Genomic DNA, 21851 nt, shown 5'->3' on the forward strand with positions numbered 1-21851 from the left:
AATATATATATTATTATGTTATTGTTATTTATTAATTTATTAGTAGAAATATCAGTATTATATTATTAATTTAGTGCATGAGAATAACTAAAACAATGTTGTTAATTTATGTTTTTATTTATATAAAGCTTTGAAAGATTCAGAGAGTCTAAATAATTGGTTAAATATTTGTATAGATAATTTGTTATATATATGTTTGGTGGATGTGTAAAATAAATTTGAATAGAAATTAAATATTATCTTAACGTACCTAAAAAATTACCTAAAAAAATTCATTCAAATAGCGGATCCTTGAAATCTGGTAATAAGATGTAAATTTGTCAAGCCAATTAGATTGGAGAAAAATAATTTCTATAATTTAGAAACTTAAAAATCATGCATCTTAACTTTACAAGAAAAATTGATGACAACAATTGCAATAGTACTAGCCTAACAACAAGTACTAACAAGTACAAAAAAAGGCAAAGTAAACTAAAATATATACAAACATGAAAAAGTAAAATACTTATAAGCATACTTTTAAGCATGCTCATGAGTATTATTATAAGTGTACTTATAAGCTAACTAAAACTAATGTGAAGAAAGAGGAGAACCAAAAAAAGATAATAATACTACCGTCTCCTTCTTTCCTCATTCCTTTTGACACCCTTCTTTCATTTCCCTTCTTTTTAAGTTGACCTGGTCTACTACTCACTCATTTTGTTTTCTGATAGGACTCATTTATCTTGATGATGGATCATAGAGCATGATCCAAAATGTTGATGCAAAAACCACCATACAATCTAATCCAGAAATAGTTTTTCTAAAAGCCATTTACATGTCAAGTATTAATATTTAATTTCTAAAATGAGTAGCACATGAATAAATATTTAAAAAAAAATTAAAACTATCAAAAACATGAAAGTTGACTTTTTCAAAAGTAAAGTTAAAGATTACACATATAAGTAAAATAAGTATATAATAGAGAAAAAAAATCAATGTAGTATAATAAAAGTTATGTATCCATATAATATCCATATAAATAACTTTTAAATAAATAAAATAATCTCTCCGCATTTTTACGATATTACTAATTTAGCATATTACCTTAATAAAATGTATAATATTAACATTGAATTGGCATTAGCATTTATAGGTAAACAAATTAAACATTTGATATCTTTGATGGTTTCAAAAGTCAAACATTCGCGCCAACTTTAGAGATTAATAAATCCCAAATACATATATGTAAATGCTTCGTCATGTGATGGTTGATTCGGTCTACTGTTCTATAATCAAATTTGAGGATAAACAGTAAAACTCTCTTCGTTGTAATCGCGTTGTCTCTAGACACTACAAAATTGGTATGCAAGGAGAGTTTCAGCAATACAAATTGCAAAATTTAAAAAGAGAAATCTATAAGACATTAATATGTAAACTCTTCGTCTTTTCTGAACCTGGATGGTAGCTTTAACGATGGGTATCTTCTTCTGCATTTCTCTGGTGATCACTGTTTCTTTCAGTTTTGGAATTGTCGCAGGAGACACAGACAGCAGAGATGGTAAGCTTTAGTCATATGATATAAGTGTTCTGCTTACAAGTAGTATTGAAATATTCAAAAATATGTATGAAGTTTTCAGTGACTACCTTGAGATCGATTCAAAGGCAATGGGGAAATCCGCCAGGGCTGACATGGGCAGGCGTAGATCCTTGCGCTTCAAATTGGGTTGGAGTTTATTGCCATGGTTCAAGAGTTACTGATCTGTAAGTTAGTATCTGTGTCCTTAAGTTATATATCATTGCAATCTTGTGAGGCTTACAAGCCTAAATTGTTTTAAAGGCTTCTGTCTACAATGGGTCTCAAGGGAGAGCTGCCGAGTGATATTGAGCGCCTTACAGATCTCCAAAGGCTGTAAGTTCTGTGCACCAGTCAAAATTTTTGCATTTGTTTACTGTGGCAATTTGCAATTTTGCAGGCTTTGAATTAGATTGTACATTAATTGAATCAAACTTTTGTTGCAGAGATTTATCATACAACCCAGACTTGACTGGATCTATTCTTCCAGGTTTAGGAAACTTGGCCAACCTTAGAGAGCTGTAAGCTTTGTCATTATCATAACATGAAATCCATGGCATTTCACTTTAGTCCAAAGTATTGATCATGTTGATCTAATTTGTGGCATGTATAGATTGTTAATTGGGTGTAGTTTCACTGGGAGTATTCCAGAGGAGCTTGGCAATCTGCAAAGGCTTACTACTCGGTAAGTAACTTAGTATTAGTTGTGGGACAATTGTTCAGAAATTAGTAGATTTTATATGATGTGTTGATGAAGAAATTGTTTATCAGGGATTTGAATTCCAACAAACTAGGCGGAAATGTTCCCGCCTCACTGGGTAACCTTAGTAATCTTTACTGGCTAGACGTTGCCAACAATAATCTTGTCGGCACACTTCCAGCGGAGCTCGGGAAGCTCGTTAATGCCGGTCACTTGTAAGCCTTGCAATTTTTTATTTTTTTCCTGGTAATCATCTCTGTAGAATAATGAATCCTATACCAGGGTTCTTTCTTCTAATCAGGACTCTCTTCTGAATATTTGTTGAAGCCACTTTAATAAAAACCGGCTGCGAGGCTCAATTCCACCAGAAATTTTCCACGAAAACATGCCCATTCAGCATGTGTAAGTAAATATCGCAATTCTTAATTTCTTATATTCGTTTTTAATAAAAGATTTGTTTTTAACCAAATCAGATTGTCGTCGTTGGCACTATGTGCAGGCTGTTTGATCAAAATCTTTTCACTGGAACGATACCCTCGACACTTGGTCTTGTCAAGAAGATTTCAGTTATGTGAGTCTGGATATTTCTCCATCATTTAACTTCAGATTTTTTAATTCTCGTTCCTTAAAAACCAAACCTGTAACTACTTTCTTACTGAAAAAGCGTGTTAACAGAAGGCTTGATCGAAACCGTTTGGAAGGTCCAATACCGCCAAATATTAGCTCGTTGATAAACCTAGGTGAAATGTAAGATTCTATGACTTGAGATTTCACAGATGAAATTAATCTGTAACAACAATTAGGATTTATCTAAATAGTAGATAACTTTTGGTCTTTTTTTTCACATGTTGCAGGCATCTTTCAAACAATAAACTGAACGGTCGGATACCTGATTTGTCCGGACTCAAAAATCTGCAATACCTGTAATTCAACTTGTAAATTAGCTCCAATGGCGCCCCTGTATCTATGCTTTTGATAAGTAACATTTTGGTGTGTGGTATTGGCAGGGACCTGAGCAACAATTCTTTTGACGTATCCCTTGTTCCTGACTGGATTTCTTCGTCAGAATTGTTAACGACAGTGTAAGTACAAACTAGTTAAAATGCTTGAAAAACCTGATCTAAATAGACAAGAGAAGTACATTAATATGTACTGATTATCTATCTTCCTTGCTTTTCCAATTGTTTCCCAGCGTGATGGAAAATGGAGTGTTGAATGGACCATTACCCTCTAGCCTTTTAAATTTGCCATCACTGGAGACATTGTGAGTATACTTTGAACTTTTTCCTCCGAAAGTAAATTAAAAGATCTGATCGTCTCTAAACGTCATTTCATTTGAGTAGGAGAATGGCGAGAAATTCCATCGGTGGATCTCTGAATCTCAACAGTTTAACAGGCCAGGCACTGCAAGAAGTAGATTTACAGTACAACAACATCACCAGTGCGTTCGTGCAAAACCCTTCCATGAAAGTGTAAGAATTTCTTTATTTTTTCCGGTTGCATGTGATGAATCTCGATATCGATAATCGGATGAAATAAAAAGAAATGATATAAGAATTTTCTGCCTAAATGCCTTGTGCGACCGATAAATTACTGATCAATTATGTCCTCTAAATTAATGAAAAATCGCTCAAAATTGAGCTGGATTCTACATAAAATGTATCAATTTTTTAGTAAGAATCTCAAATTCTCAATTTCGCCACATCTATGCTATGCTGAGTCTTGCCCTAAATTTTTGATCCAATATTTTAGTTCATCTATAAATAATCTGGAGTCAGACACGGCATCCTTGTTTCTGCCCTGTTTTATCCTTCTTGCTTGCACGTTTAATGAACGTGACGTTCTGTACGACTTTGGAACACTGCAATCCATGAATAATTCCATTAATAATGATAATCTGACGGGCAAACATTTTTGGAAATGGCAGTACGCTCTTCCAGAACCCGGTCTGTGCTGTGGGAACCAGCCTCGCAAATGATAAAGTATGTGATCCAGAAATGGCGGGAAACGGCACCGTGTACACAACTCCTATGAAAGATTGTGGGAAAATTGTGAAATGTGAAGTAGAGAATATGCAAATAAATCCCGTTAACTGCAAATGTGCAATGCCCCTTGAAGGAGTTATGGTACTCAGATCTCCATCCTTTTCAGCTTTGAACAACAATGCCAGATTCCAAAGGCTAGAGAAATCCCTAGAGAGCAACTTGAGTTTGTCACAGGGGTCATCGGTATATATAATTTGCTGCATGTCTTTTGACGCCAACGACTATCTCAACATAAAAATTTGGATCTTTCCACCAGTTGAGAAGCAGTATTTTGAGCCATTAGATATCATAAAGCTGGGTTACAGTTTAAGCAACCAGACTTATAAGCCACCAAAAGAATTTGGACCCTACTATTTCATTCCGAATCCGTACCTCCTATTTTATGGTGAGAGAATATCTTTCCTTTTCACATTTGGTTCTTCTAAGGCCATTTGTTCTACAAATTTATTAGACTTTTAAGAATTAAATTTTCCCTCTTTGTTTCAGATTCGAAGGGCTTGAAGACGGGTAAATATGTTGGAAGTGGAAAAACACTCTGAGAGGGGGGGGGGTGAATCAGAGTGTGACAAATTTTTAACGAGTTATACTTTTATGGACCTTGACAATTTTAATTCACAGTGTGCACAGATGGCTGAAACTTAACACTTTGATGGAATGCATTAATGCAGCATGAAGTATACCATTGAACCAACTAAAACATTTGATTCAGACCTTGTTTAACAAAATGGTATTAAAATATTACACAAACTTGAAACATTAAAAAATACTTTCAATATTGCATTACATAAATCCAACTAAACAGAGTATGAGATAAAGAGGACTAAAATATGATGTATCAGAGCATACACTATAAAACAGAATGAAACACGACAATGCACATAACACAGTATTTTGCATGAGTGGAAAACCCTCTTGGGGTAGAAAGACCACTCGGAAGATCCCTTATATTAATTCAAAAGAGCACCAACTCAGTTCACATGTTTTAGAAACCACAAGGCCTCAAGGAGCACCAACCCCTCTTCTTATCAATGAATATTTCAACTCGAGCTACAACCACTGGTGATTTTATGCATGCATTTTATTCTTGCAGTCACAAAAACATCAGGGATTGGAGCGAGAATATTTTATCAGTCTGTACATATGAAAATTTTGCAATAATATTCTTCAACACTATCCAATCTCTGAAAATATGGTTTCAAATCAATAAAATCTCATATACTCTGAACAGTATGATTTCAAATCAACAAACCCTGAACAATACGATTTCAAATCAAATAAAACCTCAAATACTCTGTACTGTATGATTTCAAATCAATAAACTCTGAATAATATGGTTTCAATTCAATGAAGCCTCATATACTCTGTAACAAAAACAGAGTATTGATTCTCAAGAAACCCTCGGCTGGTTCTGTTAAACTACGACACTGTTTAACGCTTCCACTTTGTTCACACTCAAAACACGGCACTGTATTTCTCTGTTTTAATGTTAGAACTTTGTTCACACTCAAACTATGGCACTGTGTTTCTCCGTTTTTCTTCTCACAGACTGATTTGTCAAACTGTTTTTATGCACACACAGAAAGAATCCCGATTTCATCTTAAATAACCCGTTAACTTACAAGATTTGTAAACTGAAAAACAAATAACTGATTCTAACTGTGCAACGGAAGACATTTTAATTTCCCAGTCATGAAAAACAAAAAATAAAGCACAACCACTTCCTTATTTTTATTTTGCATAACTGAAAAATTCGAACCAAGGTAAACAGAATCTCTTAAATCATGTGTTTCAAGAACCATACCTGTTAAATGCAAACTGAACAAATAAACTAACCAGTCAACCGTTAATCTTTTGAATGAAACCATTGTTCGCACCATTCTCTGTAACTGATTTGAGCTCTGTAGCTCCAGCGGCACTGTGACTCACACGGCGTTAGGGTTTGACGGACTCCAAACCAAAACAAATGAAACGCCAAATGCAACTTCCAAGAAAAACATTAACTTGTTCGATACAATAAGTATCATGGGGAATATGCCCTTTAAACCGTAGCAATTTTAAACCAAAAATGTCATTAACATAAATGCAAAGTCAGAGCTATCGTGTCACCAACATGGCTCCAAAGAACATGTTTTAAAAACACTTAACACGTCAGCCAAGTCAGTATGTCCGTGTATGCCAACACATCACCTTTTTTCTTTCTTGTCATCGAGGACAAAAGTACCAAAGAGCAACAAACTCCCCCTTTGTCCTTGATGGCAAAAAAAGAAAAAACTTAAACAATTATTGCCACGAAAAATGCCATCATCTGAAAGGATCAAAAACAATGCAAGAAATTCCACTGTCAACAAATGCAATATACATCACCACTGAACTTTGTCGTAAAAAAAACATTCTCTGAACTTGCAATTCTGTAAATAATGAACTCCCAATCTGAATCAAACAAGAATACTGAACTGAAACACCCAAAATGCTTGTGCCACTGTAATGAAATTCCAATGCCTGAAAAGTCAATTGTCACTGTAATATCACTGTAATGCCAATGAAATGCCAATAACATGCCAAGTCTGTAAAATGCCAATATCCAATGTCACAATATCCAATCTATCACTGTATACTGTCAAAAATGAAAAATTTATCACTGTATACTGTCAAACATGAAATACTGTCACTGTATACTGTCAAACATGCCAAAAAAAAAAAACACAAATACCAAACTGTACAATCTGTCACTGTATAGTCACTGTATACTCACTGTTGCAAAAAAAATGAAATACTGTATAACCAAATACCAATCTGTCACTGTATACCAATGTTACTCACTGTTGCAAAAAAAATGAAATACTGTATAACCAAATACCAAATTCTCCCCCTTTTTTTCTTTTTTTTCAATACAAGGACAAAAGGAAAGAAGAGAGCAACAGAGCAACACTCCCCCTCAAAGTATTCTTTAGGTGAAGACAAGAGCAGATTGAGAAAATACTCCCAATCTATCCCTTAATCGTTCAAAAACTTCTTTAGATAAGGCTTTTGTAAAAATGTCAGCAACTTGGGCTTGTGAAGGAACAAACACCAATTGAAACTCATTAGCCAACACCTGATCTCGTAAAAAATGAAGTTTAATGGCAACATGTTTAGTACGAGAGTGCATAATAGGATTTTTTGAAAGATCAATTGCACTAGTATTGTCACAATAGATTGAAATGGGCTTAATAGTAGAAATACCCATATCAGTAATTTGATGAGACATCCATATCAGTTGTGTGCAACAAGCAGTGGCTGCTATGTATTCTGACTCTGCGGTGGATAGAGTGACACAATCTTGTTTTTTACTGTGCCAAGCAACAAGACAATCACCAAGAAAGAAGGCAGCTCCACTGGTGCTTTTACGATCATCTAGACAACCAGCCCAATCAGAATCAGTGAAACCCACAAGAGTGAAGTCATTATTGCGAGGATACCAAAGACCATAATCTAGTGTGCCTTGAACATATCTAAAGATTCGTTTTACAGCATTCAAATGAGATTGTTTAGGTGCAGATTGAAAGCGAGAGACTAGACATACTGCAAACATTAAATCTGGTCGAGATGCAGTTAAATATAATAGACTTCCTATCATTGACCTGTACTCAGATTGATTTACCGCAGGTGAGTCATCTGATTTGATCAATTTACAGCCTGTTTCCATTGGAGTGCTGACTGGTTTACAATCTGTCATATTAAATTTTCTAATCATCTCTTTGGCATATTTAGTTTGTGACAAGAAGATACCTTGCTGAAGTTGTAACACTTGAAGACCAAGAAAGAAACTCAGTTCCCCAAACATAGACATTTCAAACTCAGATTCCATGATTTTAGAGAACTTTTTGGATAAAGAGTCATTATTACAGCCAAAAATGATATCGTCTACATATATTACAACTACTAGGACATCATTACCTTCAAGTTTAACATATAAGTTGCTATCTACAACACCTCTAGTGAAACCATTTGCTTTAAGATGATTATCCAGTCTAGAGTACCAAGCTCTTGGAGCCTGTTTAAGGCCATAGAGTGCTTTCTTTAATCTGTATACACAATCAGATTTGCCTGCAATTTCAAAACCTTCCGGCTGTTCCATATACACTTCTTCATCAAGATAACCATTCAGAAAGGCAGTTTTTACATCCATCTGATAAACTTTAAATTTTTTAAAGCAAGAGTATGCAAGAAAAATTCTGATTGATTCTAATCTAGCTACTGGTGCGAATGTTTCTCCAAAATCTATTCCTTCCTGTTGAGCATAACCTTTACACACAAAACGAGCTTTATTTCTAACAACCTTTCCAGATTCATCAAGCTTATTTCTAAAAATCCATTTGCCTCCTATCACATTCTTATCATCTGGCCTAGGTACTAATTCCCAAGTTTGGTTTTTCTCTATTTGACTGATTTCATCTTTCATTGCATTTAACCAACATTCATCAGATAAAGCATCAGAAACATTTTTGGGTTCAAAATCAGTTATCAAACAAAAAAGTTCAGCCAATTGAGCTTGTTCAGTTGTTTTTGCCCTTCTTCTAGTCAAAATACCTGCATCTATATTTCCAATAACTTGACTTTGAGGATGTCTCTTTGTTATAATTTTTGAGGGTGTATAAAGAAGAGTACCTGTCTCTGCATTTGAATTCTCTGTATTTTCTTCATCAGAACTTGATGAATCATTTTTCTTTTCTGTTTCTGCAGGTTTAGGAAATTGATCAACCTTTGTTAAAGTAATTTCCTCTTCTTCAATATCCTGCAAATCATTACTTAACAAAAATTGTTCATCAAACCTTACATTTATTGTTTCAACAATTTTATTCAGTCTATTATTGAAACATCTATAGGCTTTGCTATGAGTAGAGTATCCAAGAAAGATACCCTCATCAGTTTTAGCCTCAAAATTTCCTAGATTTTCTTCATCTCTTTTTAGATAACATTTGGCACCAAAAATCTTGAAATATTTGATAGAAGCAGCTTTTCCATACCAAAGTTCATAAGGAGTAAAGGTAGATTTTACCCTAATTTGTACACGATTCAAAATGTAAATAGCTGTGTGTACAGCTTCTTTCCAATACCTATCTGGTAGATTTGCTTCATTAAGCATTGTGCGAGCCATTTCTTTGACTGTTCTATTTTTTCTCTCAACTACTCCATTCTGTTGAGGTGTACGAGTAGCAGCATATTGTCTCTTAATACCATGTCTTTCACAGTAATCAATGAATTCTTGTGAAGTGAATTCACCACCCTTGTCTGATCTCAAGCATTTCAATTTTAGATCAGATTCTCGTTCAACCATTTTTCTGAAAATCTTAAACCTATCAAATGCTTCGGATTTGTGTTTAAGGAAAGTGACCCATACCATTCTAGTATAGTCATCAACAAAAAGCATAAAATATTTTTCACCATTTATAGACTGTGTCCTTGTAGGACCACATAAGTCTGTGTGAACAAGCTGTAATGGTCTAGTAGAAGAATGTTCTTTAGGTTTGAAGGACACTTTTGTTTGCTTTCCTTTCAAACATGCTTTACAAACTGAATTGAATGGTTTATTCAAAATAGGCAAACCTCTAACATTCTGATTTTTACTGATTCTAACCAGATTGTCAAAATTTATATGTCCTAGGCGTTTATGCCATAACCAATTTTCTTCTATTTGACCCATAAGACAAATGCCTTCATTATTCTCATAGTCAGTGGAATCAAGCAGACTATAGACATTGCCAATTGTTCTTAAACCAGCAGCAACAGTTTTACCAGATTTATTTTTGATAGTACAGTCTTGAGAACTAAAAGATACACTGTAACCACTATCACAAATTTGACTGACACTCAATAAATTGTGCTTTAACCCTTCAACAAAGTACACATCATGAATAGGAGTATCATCATTTAGCAATAATGTACCTTTACCTCGTACATAAGCTCCTGAATTATCCCCAAAGCGTACAAAGCCACCATTAAAGTCTTCAAGATGCAGAAATTTATTTCTATCTCCTGTCATATGGTGTGAACAGCCACTGTCCAACACCCATAAAGACTTCTTATTTGAGAAAAATGCAGTTTGCACTATCATTGATTGCTCAATACTAGATACAAACTTAGGTTTCCATATTTTATTAGGACTTGCCTTTGTTTTGCACTGTATAGTAGTATGCCCAAAAGTGTTACACTTATTACACTTTACTGTTTTTGGAAAGTCATATCCTTGATTGTACCCAAACATAGGAAATCTTTGCTGCAGAAATCTGCAAGTATTAACCTTATGACCAAACCTATTGCAATAGAAACAGTATCCATGAAAGAAGCCAAACCTAAAAGGTTTTGTTCTGTTAGAAGTCTGAAATGATTTTCTAGTTGCAGGCTTAGTGTTCTGTCTTGATGATTCAGCTTTATCAAACCCTAAACCAGCCAAATCTTTATGCAATTTTTGCTTGCTCAAGATATCATTTAGATGTATTGTACTTTCATACTGTTCAATTTGTTTTTGAAGTTTTGTGGACTGTTGTTCTAATGTTTCAATTTTCTTTTCTCTTTCTTCAAGAAGGGACTTCAAGTTTGAAGTCACTAAATTTGCATCATTTAACTCAACTTGTAAAATCTGATTTGAATTTTCATGTGAAGCTACAAGTTTCTTTAACCTCTTTATTTCTTTTAAGGCACAAAGCAATTCTCCTTCAAGATCTATTTCTCCTTGATCTAGATCTTCAAATTCATTTTCTGTTTTGCTAGTTACATCTTCTAATTCTGCCATAAATAGAGTTTCATCACCTTCACAAGGTGAATCATCTGATTCATTTCCAGAGTCTTCTTTAGTAAAAAGACTCTTCTTTTTCTTGAAGGTATTAAATCTCCTTTTAGGATTCCACATTTTCTTTTTGTAGAATTTTTCTGGTTTTTCCTCTTCACTGTTTTGATCACTTAGAGGACATTGAGCAGCAAAGTGTCCAACTTTGCCACAATTAAAGCACTTAAAAGGTAATTTGCCCTTATATTTCTTTTTTAGTTTTCTAACAAAAAGGGCTTCTATAGCATCTGAAAGTTCAGAGTCACTATCAGGTTCTTCTTTCTTTTCTATTTTAAAAGCTGTTTCTCTTGAAGATGAAGGATTATTACCTATCCTCATCTCATAGGCAGTAAGAATGCTTTGAAGGTTATCAAGTGTCATGGTAGAGAAACTTTTCTTTTCTTCTAAAGTTGAAACCTTAGTTTCAAACTTGGGTAACAAGGTTCTAATCACTTTATTGACAACTTCCTTTTCTTCAACATCTTCACCAAGACCCTTTCTGGAATTAACTATTTCATCAACTCTAAGAAAATAACTTGCTACTGTTTCATCTTCTTTCATTCTTAAGGATTCAAACTGATTTTTGAGTGTAAGGATTTTAGACTCCTTAACCTTAGCATCCCCTTGATAAATGGTTTCAAGTTTTTTCCAAATATCATAAGCAGAAGAACAATGCATGACTTTAACAAAAACATCTTTAGTGAGACCACATAAGAGAGCATGCTTGGCTCTGGCATTTAACTCATACTTGGTTTTATCATCAGGATCAGTAGGAATAATGGAAGGAACTGTATATTTTGTGATCACAATATTCCACACATTAAGATCAACTGAAATGAGATAAGTTTCCATTCTAATCTTCCAGAACACATAATCAGTTCCATCAAAAAGAGGAGCTCTTGAAAGTGAAGCACCTTCCTGAGTTTGAGCCATAAAAAACTTCCAAATGACCAGGAACAATCCCTAGGACAGACCTATATGAGGGACCCTATGCTCTGATACCACTTGTTGGAAGTGGAAAAACACTCTGAGAGGGGGGGGGGTGAATCAGAGTGTGACAAATTTTTAACGAGTTATACTTTTATGGACCTTGACAATTTTAATTCACAGTGTGCACAGATGGCTGAAACTTAACACTTTGATGGAATGCATTAATGCAGCATGAAGTATACCATTGAACCAACTAAAACATTTGATTCAGACCTTGTTTAACAAAATGGTATTAAAATATTACACAAACTTGAAACATTAAAAAATACTTTCAATATTGCATTACATAAATCCAACTAAACAGAGTATGAGATAAAGAGGACTAAAATATGATGTATCAGAGCATACACTATAAAACAGAATGAAACACGACAATGCACATAACACAGTATTTTGCATGAGTGGAAAACCCTCTTGGGGTAGAAAGACCACTCGGAAGATCCCTTATATTAATTCAAAAGAGCACCAACTCAGTTCACATGTTTTAGAAACCACAAGGCCTCAAGGAGCACCAACCCCTCTTCTTATCAATGAATATTTCAACTCGAGCTACAACCACTGGTGATTTTATGCATGCATTTTATTCTTGCAGTCACAAAAACATCAGGGATTGGAGCGAGAATATTTTATCAGTCTGTACATATGAAAATTTTGCAATAATATTCTTCAACACTATCCAATCTCTGAAAATATGGTTTCAAATCAATAAAATCTCATATACTCTGAACAGTATGATTTCAAATCAACAAACCCTGAACAATACGATTTCAAATCAAATAAAACCTCAAATACTCTGTACTGTATGATTTCAAATCAATAAACTCTGAATAATATGGTTTCAATTCAATGAAGCCTCATATACTCTGTAACAAAAACAGAGTATTGATTCTCAAGAAACCCTCGGCTGGTTCTGTTAAACTACGACACTGTTTAACGCTTCCACTTTGTTCACACTCAAAACACGGCACTGTATTTCTCTGTTTTAATGTTAGAACTTTGTTCACACTCAAACTATGGCACTGTGTTTCTCCGTTTTTCTTCTCACAGACTGATTTGTCAAACTGTTTTTATGCACACACAGAAAGAATCCCGATTTCATCTTAAATAACCCGTTAACTTACAAGATTTGTAAACTGAAAAACAAATAACTGATTCTAACTGTGCAACGGAAGACATTTTAATTTCCCAGTCATGAAAAACAAAAAATAAAGCACAACCACTTCCTTATTTTTATTTTGCATAACTGAAAAATTCGAACCAAGGTAAACAGAATCTCTTAAATCATGTGTTTCAAGAACCATACCTGTTAAATGCAAACTGAACAAATAAACTAACCAGTCAACCGTTAATCTTTTGAATGAAACCATTGTTCGCACCATTCTCTGTAACTGATTTGAGCTCTGTAGCTCCAGCGGCACTGTGACTCACACGGCGTTAGGGTTTGACGGACTCCAAACCAAAACAAATGAAACGCCAAATGCAACTTCCAAGAAAAACATTAACTTGTTCGATACAATAAGTATCATGGGGAATATGCCCTTTAAACCGTAGCAATTTTAAACCAAAAATGTCATTAACATAAATGCAAAGTCAGAGCTATCGTGTCACCAACATGGCTCCAAAGAACATGTTTTAAAAACACTTAACACGTCAGCCAAGTCAGTATGTCCGTGTATGCCAACACATCACCTTTTTTCTTTCTTGTCATCGAGGACAAAAGTACCAAAGAGCAACAAAATATTGGTATAGCAATCGGTGCAGCTCTGTTAGTGCTTGCCATTATTGGCATTGGGATTTATGCCTTTACCCTTAAAAAGAAGAAAGAAGCTGCAGCTAAGAATAGCAGACCATTTGGTATTCAACTTTTCTTCACGAAGCTAATTGTGTTGCATCTGGATTTTCTTCTTTTCAGTTGCAAATACATGAATTACTGATTTCTATTTGGGAGCGTATTTACTTTTCATTAGGTTCTTGGGGATTTGCAAGCTCCGAATATAGCGGAGGCGCACCCAAATTGAAAGGGGCAAGGTGGTTTACATTCCAGGAATTGAAACAGGCTACAAATAATTTCTCCACAAGTAACGAAATTGGATCTGGAGGATATGGCATGGTATTGCTCCACTCCTTCCATTTTCATTTGCACACAATTAAAGCTTCAAAGTACATATTACAAATTGATTTCTAAAATACAATAGAATGAGAGCAGGAAAAACCTTGTAGGATCTATGCCAAAATGTTTGTTACAATAGAATCTACACAAGATTTCTGAAGAGGATTTATAGAAATGATGAATATATTTTTTAATTTCTTGTGATTGATAGTTTGATCCATATCTATTTCATACGCATATTTTGCATTTTTAGAAGCAATTTTATTTGGTGAGAATGCACGTTTGTTTTAATAGGAAAGCAGAGTATTTTTGGGAAAATAAGACAATTTAGTAGGGGAAGAGTACTAGTAGTCATTATAGCTAATTTCGTGCACTTACAGATTCTAAATAGTAAATTGGATTTTAATGTTTTTGTTTTGGTTGTCTCCACTATTGTTTTGGCTTCTGGGTACTGACAATGCACATTGTAGGATTCATTATGCATACAATTATTGGTACAAGTGAAATTTATTAATGAACTCTTAATTATCATTTTTTTTGTTTCTTTAAAGTTAGTAATTGAAAGGTTGGGTGAGCAAGGAGTGAACAGTAATTGAAACATGGATGGTAATTAGTGCTCTTCCCCTAAACAGAACAGTCTGAAAATGTTGGAAAGTGGTGGATAAGTCTCTCATCGTCATGCATATAGTTCAGTCTAAGCTTTACTATGCAGATTAACTTCGCGTTCATTGCCATGAGTAGTTAGTTAAGATTTAGTTTGCATTTATTTATTTTTAGAATTGTCAGTTAATTGAGTTGTTTGAATAATGCATGTTGAATGCACGGAATGTAATCAACCCAAATATAGGAATGAACTATTTGTTTGGTGAGGCTGCAACCTCTATAAAAATTGCCTAACTGTAATGTTTATTATGGCCTACAAGATGTAATCGATCTTCCACTGAATTGAATAAAGTGTTTATTGTGTTTGTGTCAAAAGATCTCTTATTTTGTGTTTATTCTCTGCTGTAGCAGCATTATCTGTGTTTTAAAAATTCACATATGAAATAGAGTACTCAAATAATATTCTGAGTTGGTCTAATGATGGACAATTTGTTTTATTTGTACATTTGAGTTGGTCTAATGATAAAGAATTTGTACTAAAAAAGAGTTCATTAGTTCAAATCTCATAGAAATACAGTATGTACATCCTGTTTAATGTTTATAGTACAGTGAAGTGCCTTCTCATATAGAATATGATGTAGTTCCATATATTGTAAGTCATCTATAGACCTCCAAAAATAGATCACCATATTGTCAACTATTTTAAGATCCATTTCCATTCCAAAACAAAATTTGCATGAAAAATATGCATTTCCTTTCTTGTCTTTTTAATAGCATCTCCTCTGTTACGTACTTTGCTATCAGATGTTTTTTGTTGGGCAACAAAGTCTATCACGTATAAATTTCGTAATCAATTTGATATAGGAAGAATAGCCCTTGAATTGCAAAGGTCAACATGATTGAAATTAATAAATTAAAATATTCTTCTCATCTTAAAATTTTCCTTCTTCCAAACATGTCTGTCTCAACTGCTTGCATGGAGGTGCAGGTGTACAAAGGGATTCTGGCGGCGAGTGGTCAAATGGTGGCTGTGAAGAGAGCGAAAGAGGAATCTATGCAGGGCGGAGAAGAATTCAAGACCGAAATAGAACTACTGTCGCGTGTTCATCACAAGAATCTGGTGGGACTCGTTGGATTTTGTTTTGAAGGAGGGGAGCACATGCTTGTCTACGAGTACATGCCAAACGGGTCACTCAGGGACAATCTCTCTGGTATTTTTCTTTCTGCTTTGCCTTCAAAGTTACAAACAAATCGCTATTTTCTGCTCCAAATGAATATTTTGAACACAATTTTGTGATAACAGGCAGAACTGGGATAAACCTTGATTGGAGAAAAAGAATTCGAATTGCCTTGGGGGCAGCTAGAGGATTAACCTACCTCCATGATCATGCAAATCCCGCAATAATTCACAGAGATGTGAAAACCAGCAACATCCTGCTTGACCAAAATCTCAATGCCAAAGTAGCAGACTTTGGCCTTTCGAAGCTCATAGCAGACACAGGCGGCGGAGGACATGTCTCAACTCAAGTAAAGGGAACAATGGTGATTACTGCTTTCACCTACTAAAAGAGTAATGAAGAAGATAACAGGAAAGACGCTAAAATAGTATCTGTAGCTAAATTTGAGACTTCATTTTACATAGATAGGAATTAAATTTAGATGGGGTTGAAGATTTGATTTAAAGGTATATTTTAAATTTTTTATTTGTTTAGGGAGTTTGAATTCATATTAATAGGTGTGTCTTATGATAGAAGATAGTGTATTTTCAGATTAAAAAAAATTCTTTTTGTCAGGCTAAAGCTAAGATGTATATTAATATTGATGAAGTTAGATTTTATAGTAATCATCAGAAATTCTTTCCAAAAAAAACTCTCAACAATCTCATTCATCTAGCTTAGCTTTAATGCCACCACCTGACCTCTTTACCTTCAGATGCGATCTTTGATAATTCATCTGTTTCCATGTTTGCCTCCCTGTATACATGATTGATTGTAAAACAATCAAAATATCCAAGAATTGTAAGTATTTTTTCCAATAGGGCTTTGAGTCTCCAGTTGGGTGTTTCATACATTCTCACTGCATTGATAGTGATAGCCGAGTCTCCTTCAATTTCTACCTGTTTGATTCCTTTCTTTTGGCATTCAATCAGCCCTATGTATAAGACGTGAATTCAGCTATATTATTTGTGTCCTCTTGAAGGGGAACAACAAATTTACCTTTATGAATAAATCAAAATTTAAAGTGTCATTTAAATTTAAAGATATATTTTCAAGTTTTGATTTGTTTAGACAATTCATTTGAAATCATACTAATAGGTAAATCTTATCATAATAGATAGTTTCAGATGAATTGTTTGAACAAATCAAAACTTAAAATGTACAATTTAAACCTCACCGAATTTGAACTAATTTATTCTAATATGATCAGAACTTCCAATTAAAACTATTTAAAAAAAAAATTGAATAACTGAGAATCTAGATATTTCTCTTTTAGCAAAATTATTAATATTTTTCTAAAATGTGGGCTGTGAATGGGCAGGGGTACTTGGACCCAGAGTATTACATGAGACAACAGCTGACTCATAAGAGCGACGTGTACAGTTATGGTGTTGTACTGCTGGAAATGTTGACTGCCAGGCAACCTATAGAACGAGGAAAATATCTGGTTAGAGAAGTGAGGACTGCAATTGAAATAGGAGGAATAAATTCTCAAGCAGGGCTCCAACTGTTGGATTCAGCTCTAAGAAACTCTCCCATTAATCCCTCTGTTTTAGAAAGCTTTGTAAGCTTAGCTCTGCGTTGCTGTGAAGACTATGGTGTAAATCGGCCGAAAATGAGTGAAGTGGTGAAGGAACTTGAGTCAATGGCAGAAAAGTTTGGAGCTAATGATGCAGAGCCTGACATAGAGATGGAAAGTAGTGTAGTCTCTAATCCTTATGCTGAATTCCAGTTGGGTTCATTTGATTACAGTGGTAGTGGTGGGCACATTGTGCCTCCAATCATAGAACCCAAGTAATCTTTGAGCTTCTATTCTCACAACTGCATCTTAGTAAAAATTTCTGGATGTTACTGTATCCAATGTATATTTTCAATTCCACATAATATTTCCTGGTGAAATTTTTTAATTGCGTGTAGACTAAATTAATGAGGAGCAATTCTGCTGGGTACCAGGCTGGCTACAATGCCAATGCCCTTATGAAACTGAATCTCTAAAGAGAAATCTTGTACAATCTATGTGGGTTGTTATAGAATGTTGTTTTTCTTTAGTATAAATATGTATAATAGTTGAATGGTTCTTTTTAGTTTTTTTAAATAGAAATCAAATAATTAATTATTATTTTGTATTGATAATTGTGGTATGAGGGGTTATATTTTGTTTTAGTATTCTAGGAATAATTAAAAATAAAGTTATATAATTATAAATTTTTAATAATTAAAGTTTTATTGTAATTATGTAAATAATTAAGATATTGGATCTTTAAAATAATTTTATTCATTTTGATATGAAAATTAAGAAGTATATTGTGTGAAGTTGAATGTTTGTTTTAATATCTTTCTTCTTCTTTAATCATTCCCATCATCAATAGCAATCAAGCAAGGAAGAGACTACATTAATTAAACATTTTGTTTTATTGCTAAAACCCCCTTTCATGAGGGAGATTTTGAATTCTTCTTAGCATGAGAGGATGCCTTTTGCACTAAGGAAGGATCCTATTAAAGCCTCGTCTACAAACAATTAAAGTGCCAAAGTACATATTACAATTTGATTTATAAGATATAATAGAACTTTAGAAAGGAAAATCTTGTAGGATTTATGCCATAATGTTTGTTATAGTACAATATATACAAGATTTCTACAATATGTGTCATTTATTTCATCATTTTTATCATTGTAGTTGTCATTTGGGTTAATTCTATTCCAAATCATTTATCATTATTTGATTTGTGATGTTGAAAAAATAGTTTTCATTTAGTATTCTCGTAACTAGGGTAGTGCAACTTGTACATATTTCTTGTAGGCTAAGTATAAGCACTTTTTTAATTCCCAATGCAACTTTCTAATTATATTCCAATTCGAGGGGGGTAACAAGTTGTAATCCAATTCAAGAGGCATACCTCTAATAGTCTTCAATAAAAACACAATTTACTTAATATACTATCATTTTAAAACTAATTGCAAGATCATATATACCCTACTTATACCCCGAATTTTACCTAGCTTGACTTAGGTACCTAAATATAGCACTTAGGATAACCTTAATATTTAAATATAAATATAATAATGAACATATTACTTAATTATGACTTAAGGCAACCACAAGTTGGCTACTTATAACCTGATTAACACTATATGATTAAGAGCATATCATTCCTCCCTCTTCAAAGAAGTGTTATTCTCAATGCTTAAATCAATTGTGGATGTCTTGCATAAATCTTCATCTTTACATGTCACATATTCAAATAGTCAAATTTTCACTAGATGACATATTTCATGACTATTTGAGGTACTAAGTCTAGATCTAAAATGAATCTTCCTTCGTCATATATCTTTGGCAACATTATCTAGGATGAAAATTTGTTTTCATTAGCCTTCACCAAGCTAGCGACATGGAAGTCAATTTATTGACTAAGGTATCTCCAACTTGTGTGCTATATTTTTAGTCTTTGGTACCCTTATAAATCTCATATGAATTGGGTTCCCCATTGGGATCTAATGTTTGGTGTTTCAAGGATGACATATAGTTTTTACTAGTTTTGAATATGATCATTAACCAATCTCACCTTATTTATGGGTGACCCCACAATAATGGGTTACAAACCCATCATAAACAAAAAATTCTTGGTGGCAAAAAAACAATGACAAACACCTTCGAGTGAAGGTATACCTTTGAATTAATTTCATTTTTTACCCTTCATTCAAAGATAGTACCTTCAATCAAAGGACCTCCTTTTCTCGAAGGTACTATCCATGTAGCCTTTGATCAAATATGAAATCAATTTTTTTATTAATAAAATAATACCTTCACTTGAAGGAGGAGGGGCCCTTCAATCAAAGGCATGCTTTTTTTTTTTTGAAAAGCTTTATAAGCTCAAAATGATAGTTATTTTGTCATTTTGAGCTACAATACAAGTATGAGAATCGATAGTGACAGAAGGAATGCTAGACTTGAGACCCTAGTAGAAGATCTAAGACCCCAATTGCCACCTATGCCACCACATTAGCTCATTTTCCTTTGAGTGAATGCAATGCCAATGCCCAAGTTGGTCAATACTCTTTATTTATACCCAACAATGTAGTATAACTATGGTAAATATATATTTTTTATGGTATTTCCTTGGATTCCTCCTCATTTTGCATGTGTTAGACAACCATGGAACAATGACAAAGTTATATCACTATGTAAGAACAAACTCTAATCAAAGCATGCCAAGCATATGCAAGACCTACATATATCCAAAACCCTAGGAAACTTGATGTGAATTGATAAAATCATATTTGAAAACCCTATAATTGTCTAATAAACCTTATTGAATTCATTATCATAATATTATATATATATGTTCCTGTAGCGTCCTAAAATTGTGACACTTGCAATTTTGACCGCATTTGGGTCTTCACAATGGCGACGTAACACGCAACCTGAATGGAGACCCCGAAACCTGATTACGACACTGAAAACTGCATTTTTCAAGCACCTTGGCCTGAACCTCCTTGCACCCTACTGTCCCGGGAGGTGGGACCAAAGCGCCCAACGCCCTGGTCCTTCAGGACCAGGGCGCCCAGCACCCTGGTCCCCCAGGACCATGGCGCCCAATGCCCTGGTCCCTGGGCCTATTTTGGACCCGGTCTCCTAAGGGGTCTCGGGTCTTTTTGTTTGCAAATTGGAAATTAAACTTTCCTGGTCGGCCTAAGGTCGGGAAAATCAGTCTATCAGCCCTAATTGACAAGTATATAAACTACATTTTCCTTTTTCATTCGATATGATGGAAAAGGCGTGGAAATTATACTCAAGCATTCAAGCATTCAAGCATTCCTTCAAGCAATTGATCATTTCAAGTCTCCATTCAAGGCTAAGTGTTGCATTCAAGTCAAGGATTCAACCATTGAAGAGGAGATCACATACTACATGCTACAACATACAACATACAACATCTATACCTTCGCACATAAGGATACAAACATCCTTAGAACAAGGTATTAGTACTTGTTTTACAGTCATTTACATTTACAGCACTTGCTCATTTCTTGGTTAATTCCAAAACTGGGGTTTGACCTAAAGGCAAACCCCTAATCCCTAACCCCCCAATCGTCTTCGCTTTTCTATGTGTAGGTTGTAGGTACGCAGCTGAAATTGAAGATCTGGAATCCTTGTGCAGAGATGAACAGATCCCCCTTCGTTTCGCGGATTTTTCGGAGGACCGTGGCGTCGGGCGCCATCGTTCTGACAACTTTTGCTCAAATTTGCAGGACAACGCCGTATTGACATTTTACTGCTAATTCCAGGTCCGCAGCTTCGTACTGTATTCCTATCTCAGTTTATAAGCGAATCTTTGTCACTTTCTATGCATTCCTAGCTTAATTCCTCTATGCACATTCTTTACAAAAGAGGGTAGCCTTGCTGTCTTAACCCCTTGAAACACATTTAGCATCCAATTTTGCATTACGTGGGATTGGATCTTGTGGGTTTCAACCCCTCTTTTGAATGTAAAGTCTCTCCCCTAAGTGAAAACCATCAACCCTAGTGAATCTCCCTTCTCTCTCCTTGGAGTTGGAAGAGGGGAGAGCAACTAGGGTTCGATCGCGATTTTCTGCTTTACATTTTGGTGAACCCGACGTGAACATCCTTTTTGATTATTCATAGTTAGATCTGAAAATTGGATTCCTTGATTACATTTCCATGTTTGATCTTTGGCAAAATTTTAGAGGTTAATTGCATAAAAACCCTAAATTTTCTTTTTAAGTAATTAAACTTGTGAAATGTCTAAATGTTGATGCTTGTTTCAGATCTGCCCTTCTATTACAAATTATCAATTCATATTTGT

At 34.4% G+C, this 21851-nt stretch overlaps 1 protein-coding gene across 1 annotated transcript; it reads left to right on the forward strand.

Moving 5' to 3' along the window:
- The first annotated feature begins 1455 nt into the window (after positions 1 to 1455).
- On the forward strand, positions 1456 to 18003 carry LOC131066531 (leucine-rich repeat receptor protein kinase HPCA1). Its single transcript, XM_059217199.1, has 19 exons — positions 1456 to 1540; positions 1620 to 1743; positions 1820 to 1891; positions 2002 to 2076; positions 2169 to 2240; positions 2327 to 2470; positions 2583 to 2657; positions 2755 to 2826; positions 2931 to 3002; positions 3110 to 3178; positions 3263 to 3337; positions 3448 to 3519; positions 4183 to 4685; positions 8343 to 8350; positions 13808 to 13949; positions 14063 to 14205; positions 15797 to 16019; positions 16112 to 16350; positions 17347 to 18003. Exons 1-19 carry the CDS (start codon positions 1456 to 1458, stop codon positions 17821 to 17823), a joined length of 2742 nt encoding a protein of 913 aa, XP_059073182.1. The 3' UTR covers positions 17824 to 18003.
- Positions 18004 to 21851: the final 3848 nt, after the last annotated feature.

Source organism: Cryptomeria japonica, chromosome 3 (genome assembly GCF_030272615.1).
Source record: "Cryptomeria japonica chromosome 3, Sugi_1.0, whole genome shotgun sequence".
NCBI classification, from domain to species: domain Eukaryota; kingdom Viridiplantae; phylum Streptophyta; class Pinopsida; order Cupressales; family Cupressaceae; genus Cryptomeria; species Cryptomeria japonica.

What these genes read in the sequence shown, in the direction of transcription:
- LOC131066531 (XM_059217199.1), top strand. Translation starts at nt 1,456, where the DNA reads ATGGGTATCTTCTTCTGCATTTCTCTGGTGATCACTGTTTCTTTCAGT. An exon ending in CTTACAGATCTCCAAAGGCT is followed by an intron (nt 1,892 to 2,001) that starts GTAAGTTCTGTG and finishes CTTTTGTTGCAG; the next exon opens with AGATTTATCATACAACCCAG. An exon ending in TTGGCCAACCTTAGAGAGCT is followed by an intron (nt 2,077 to 2,168) that starts GTAAGCTTTGTC and finishes TGGCATGTATAG; the next exon opens with ATTGTTAATTGGGTGTAGTT.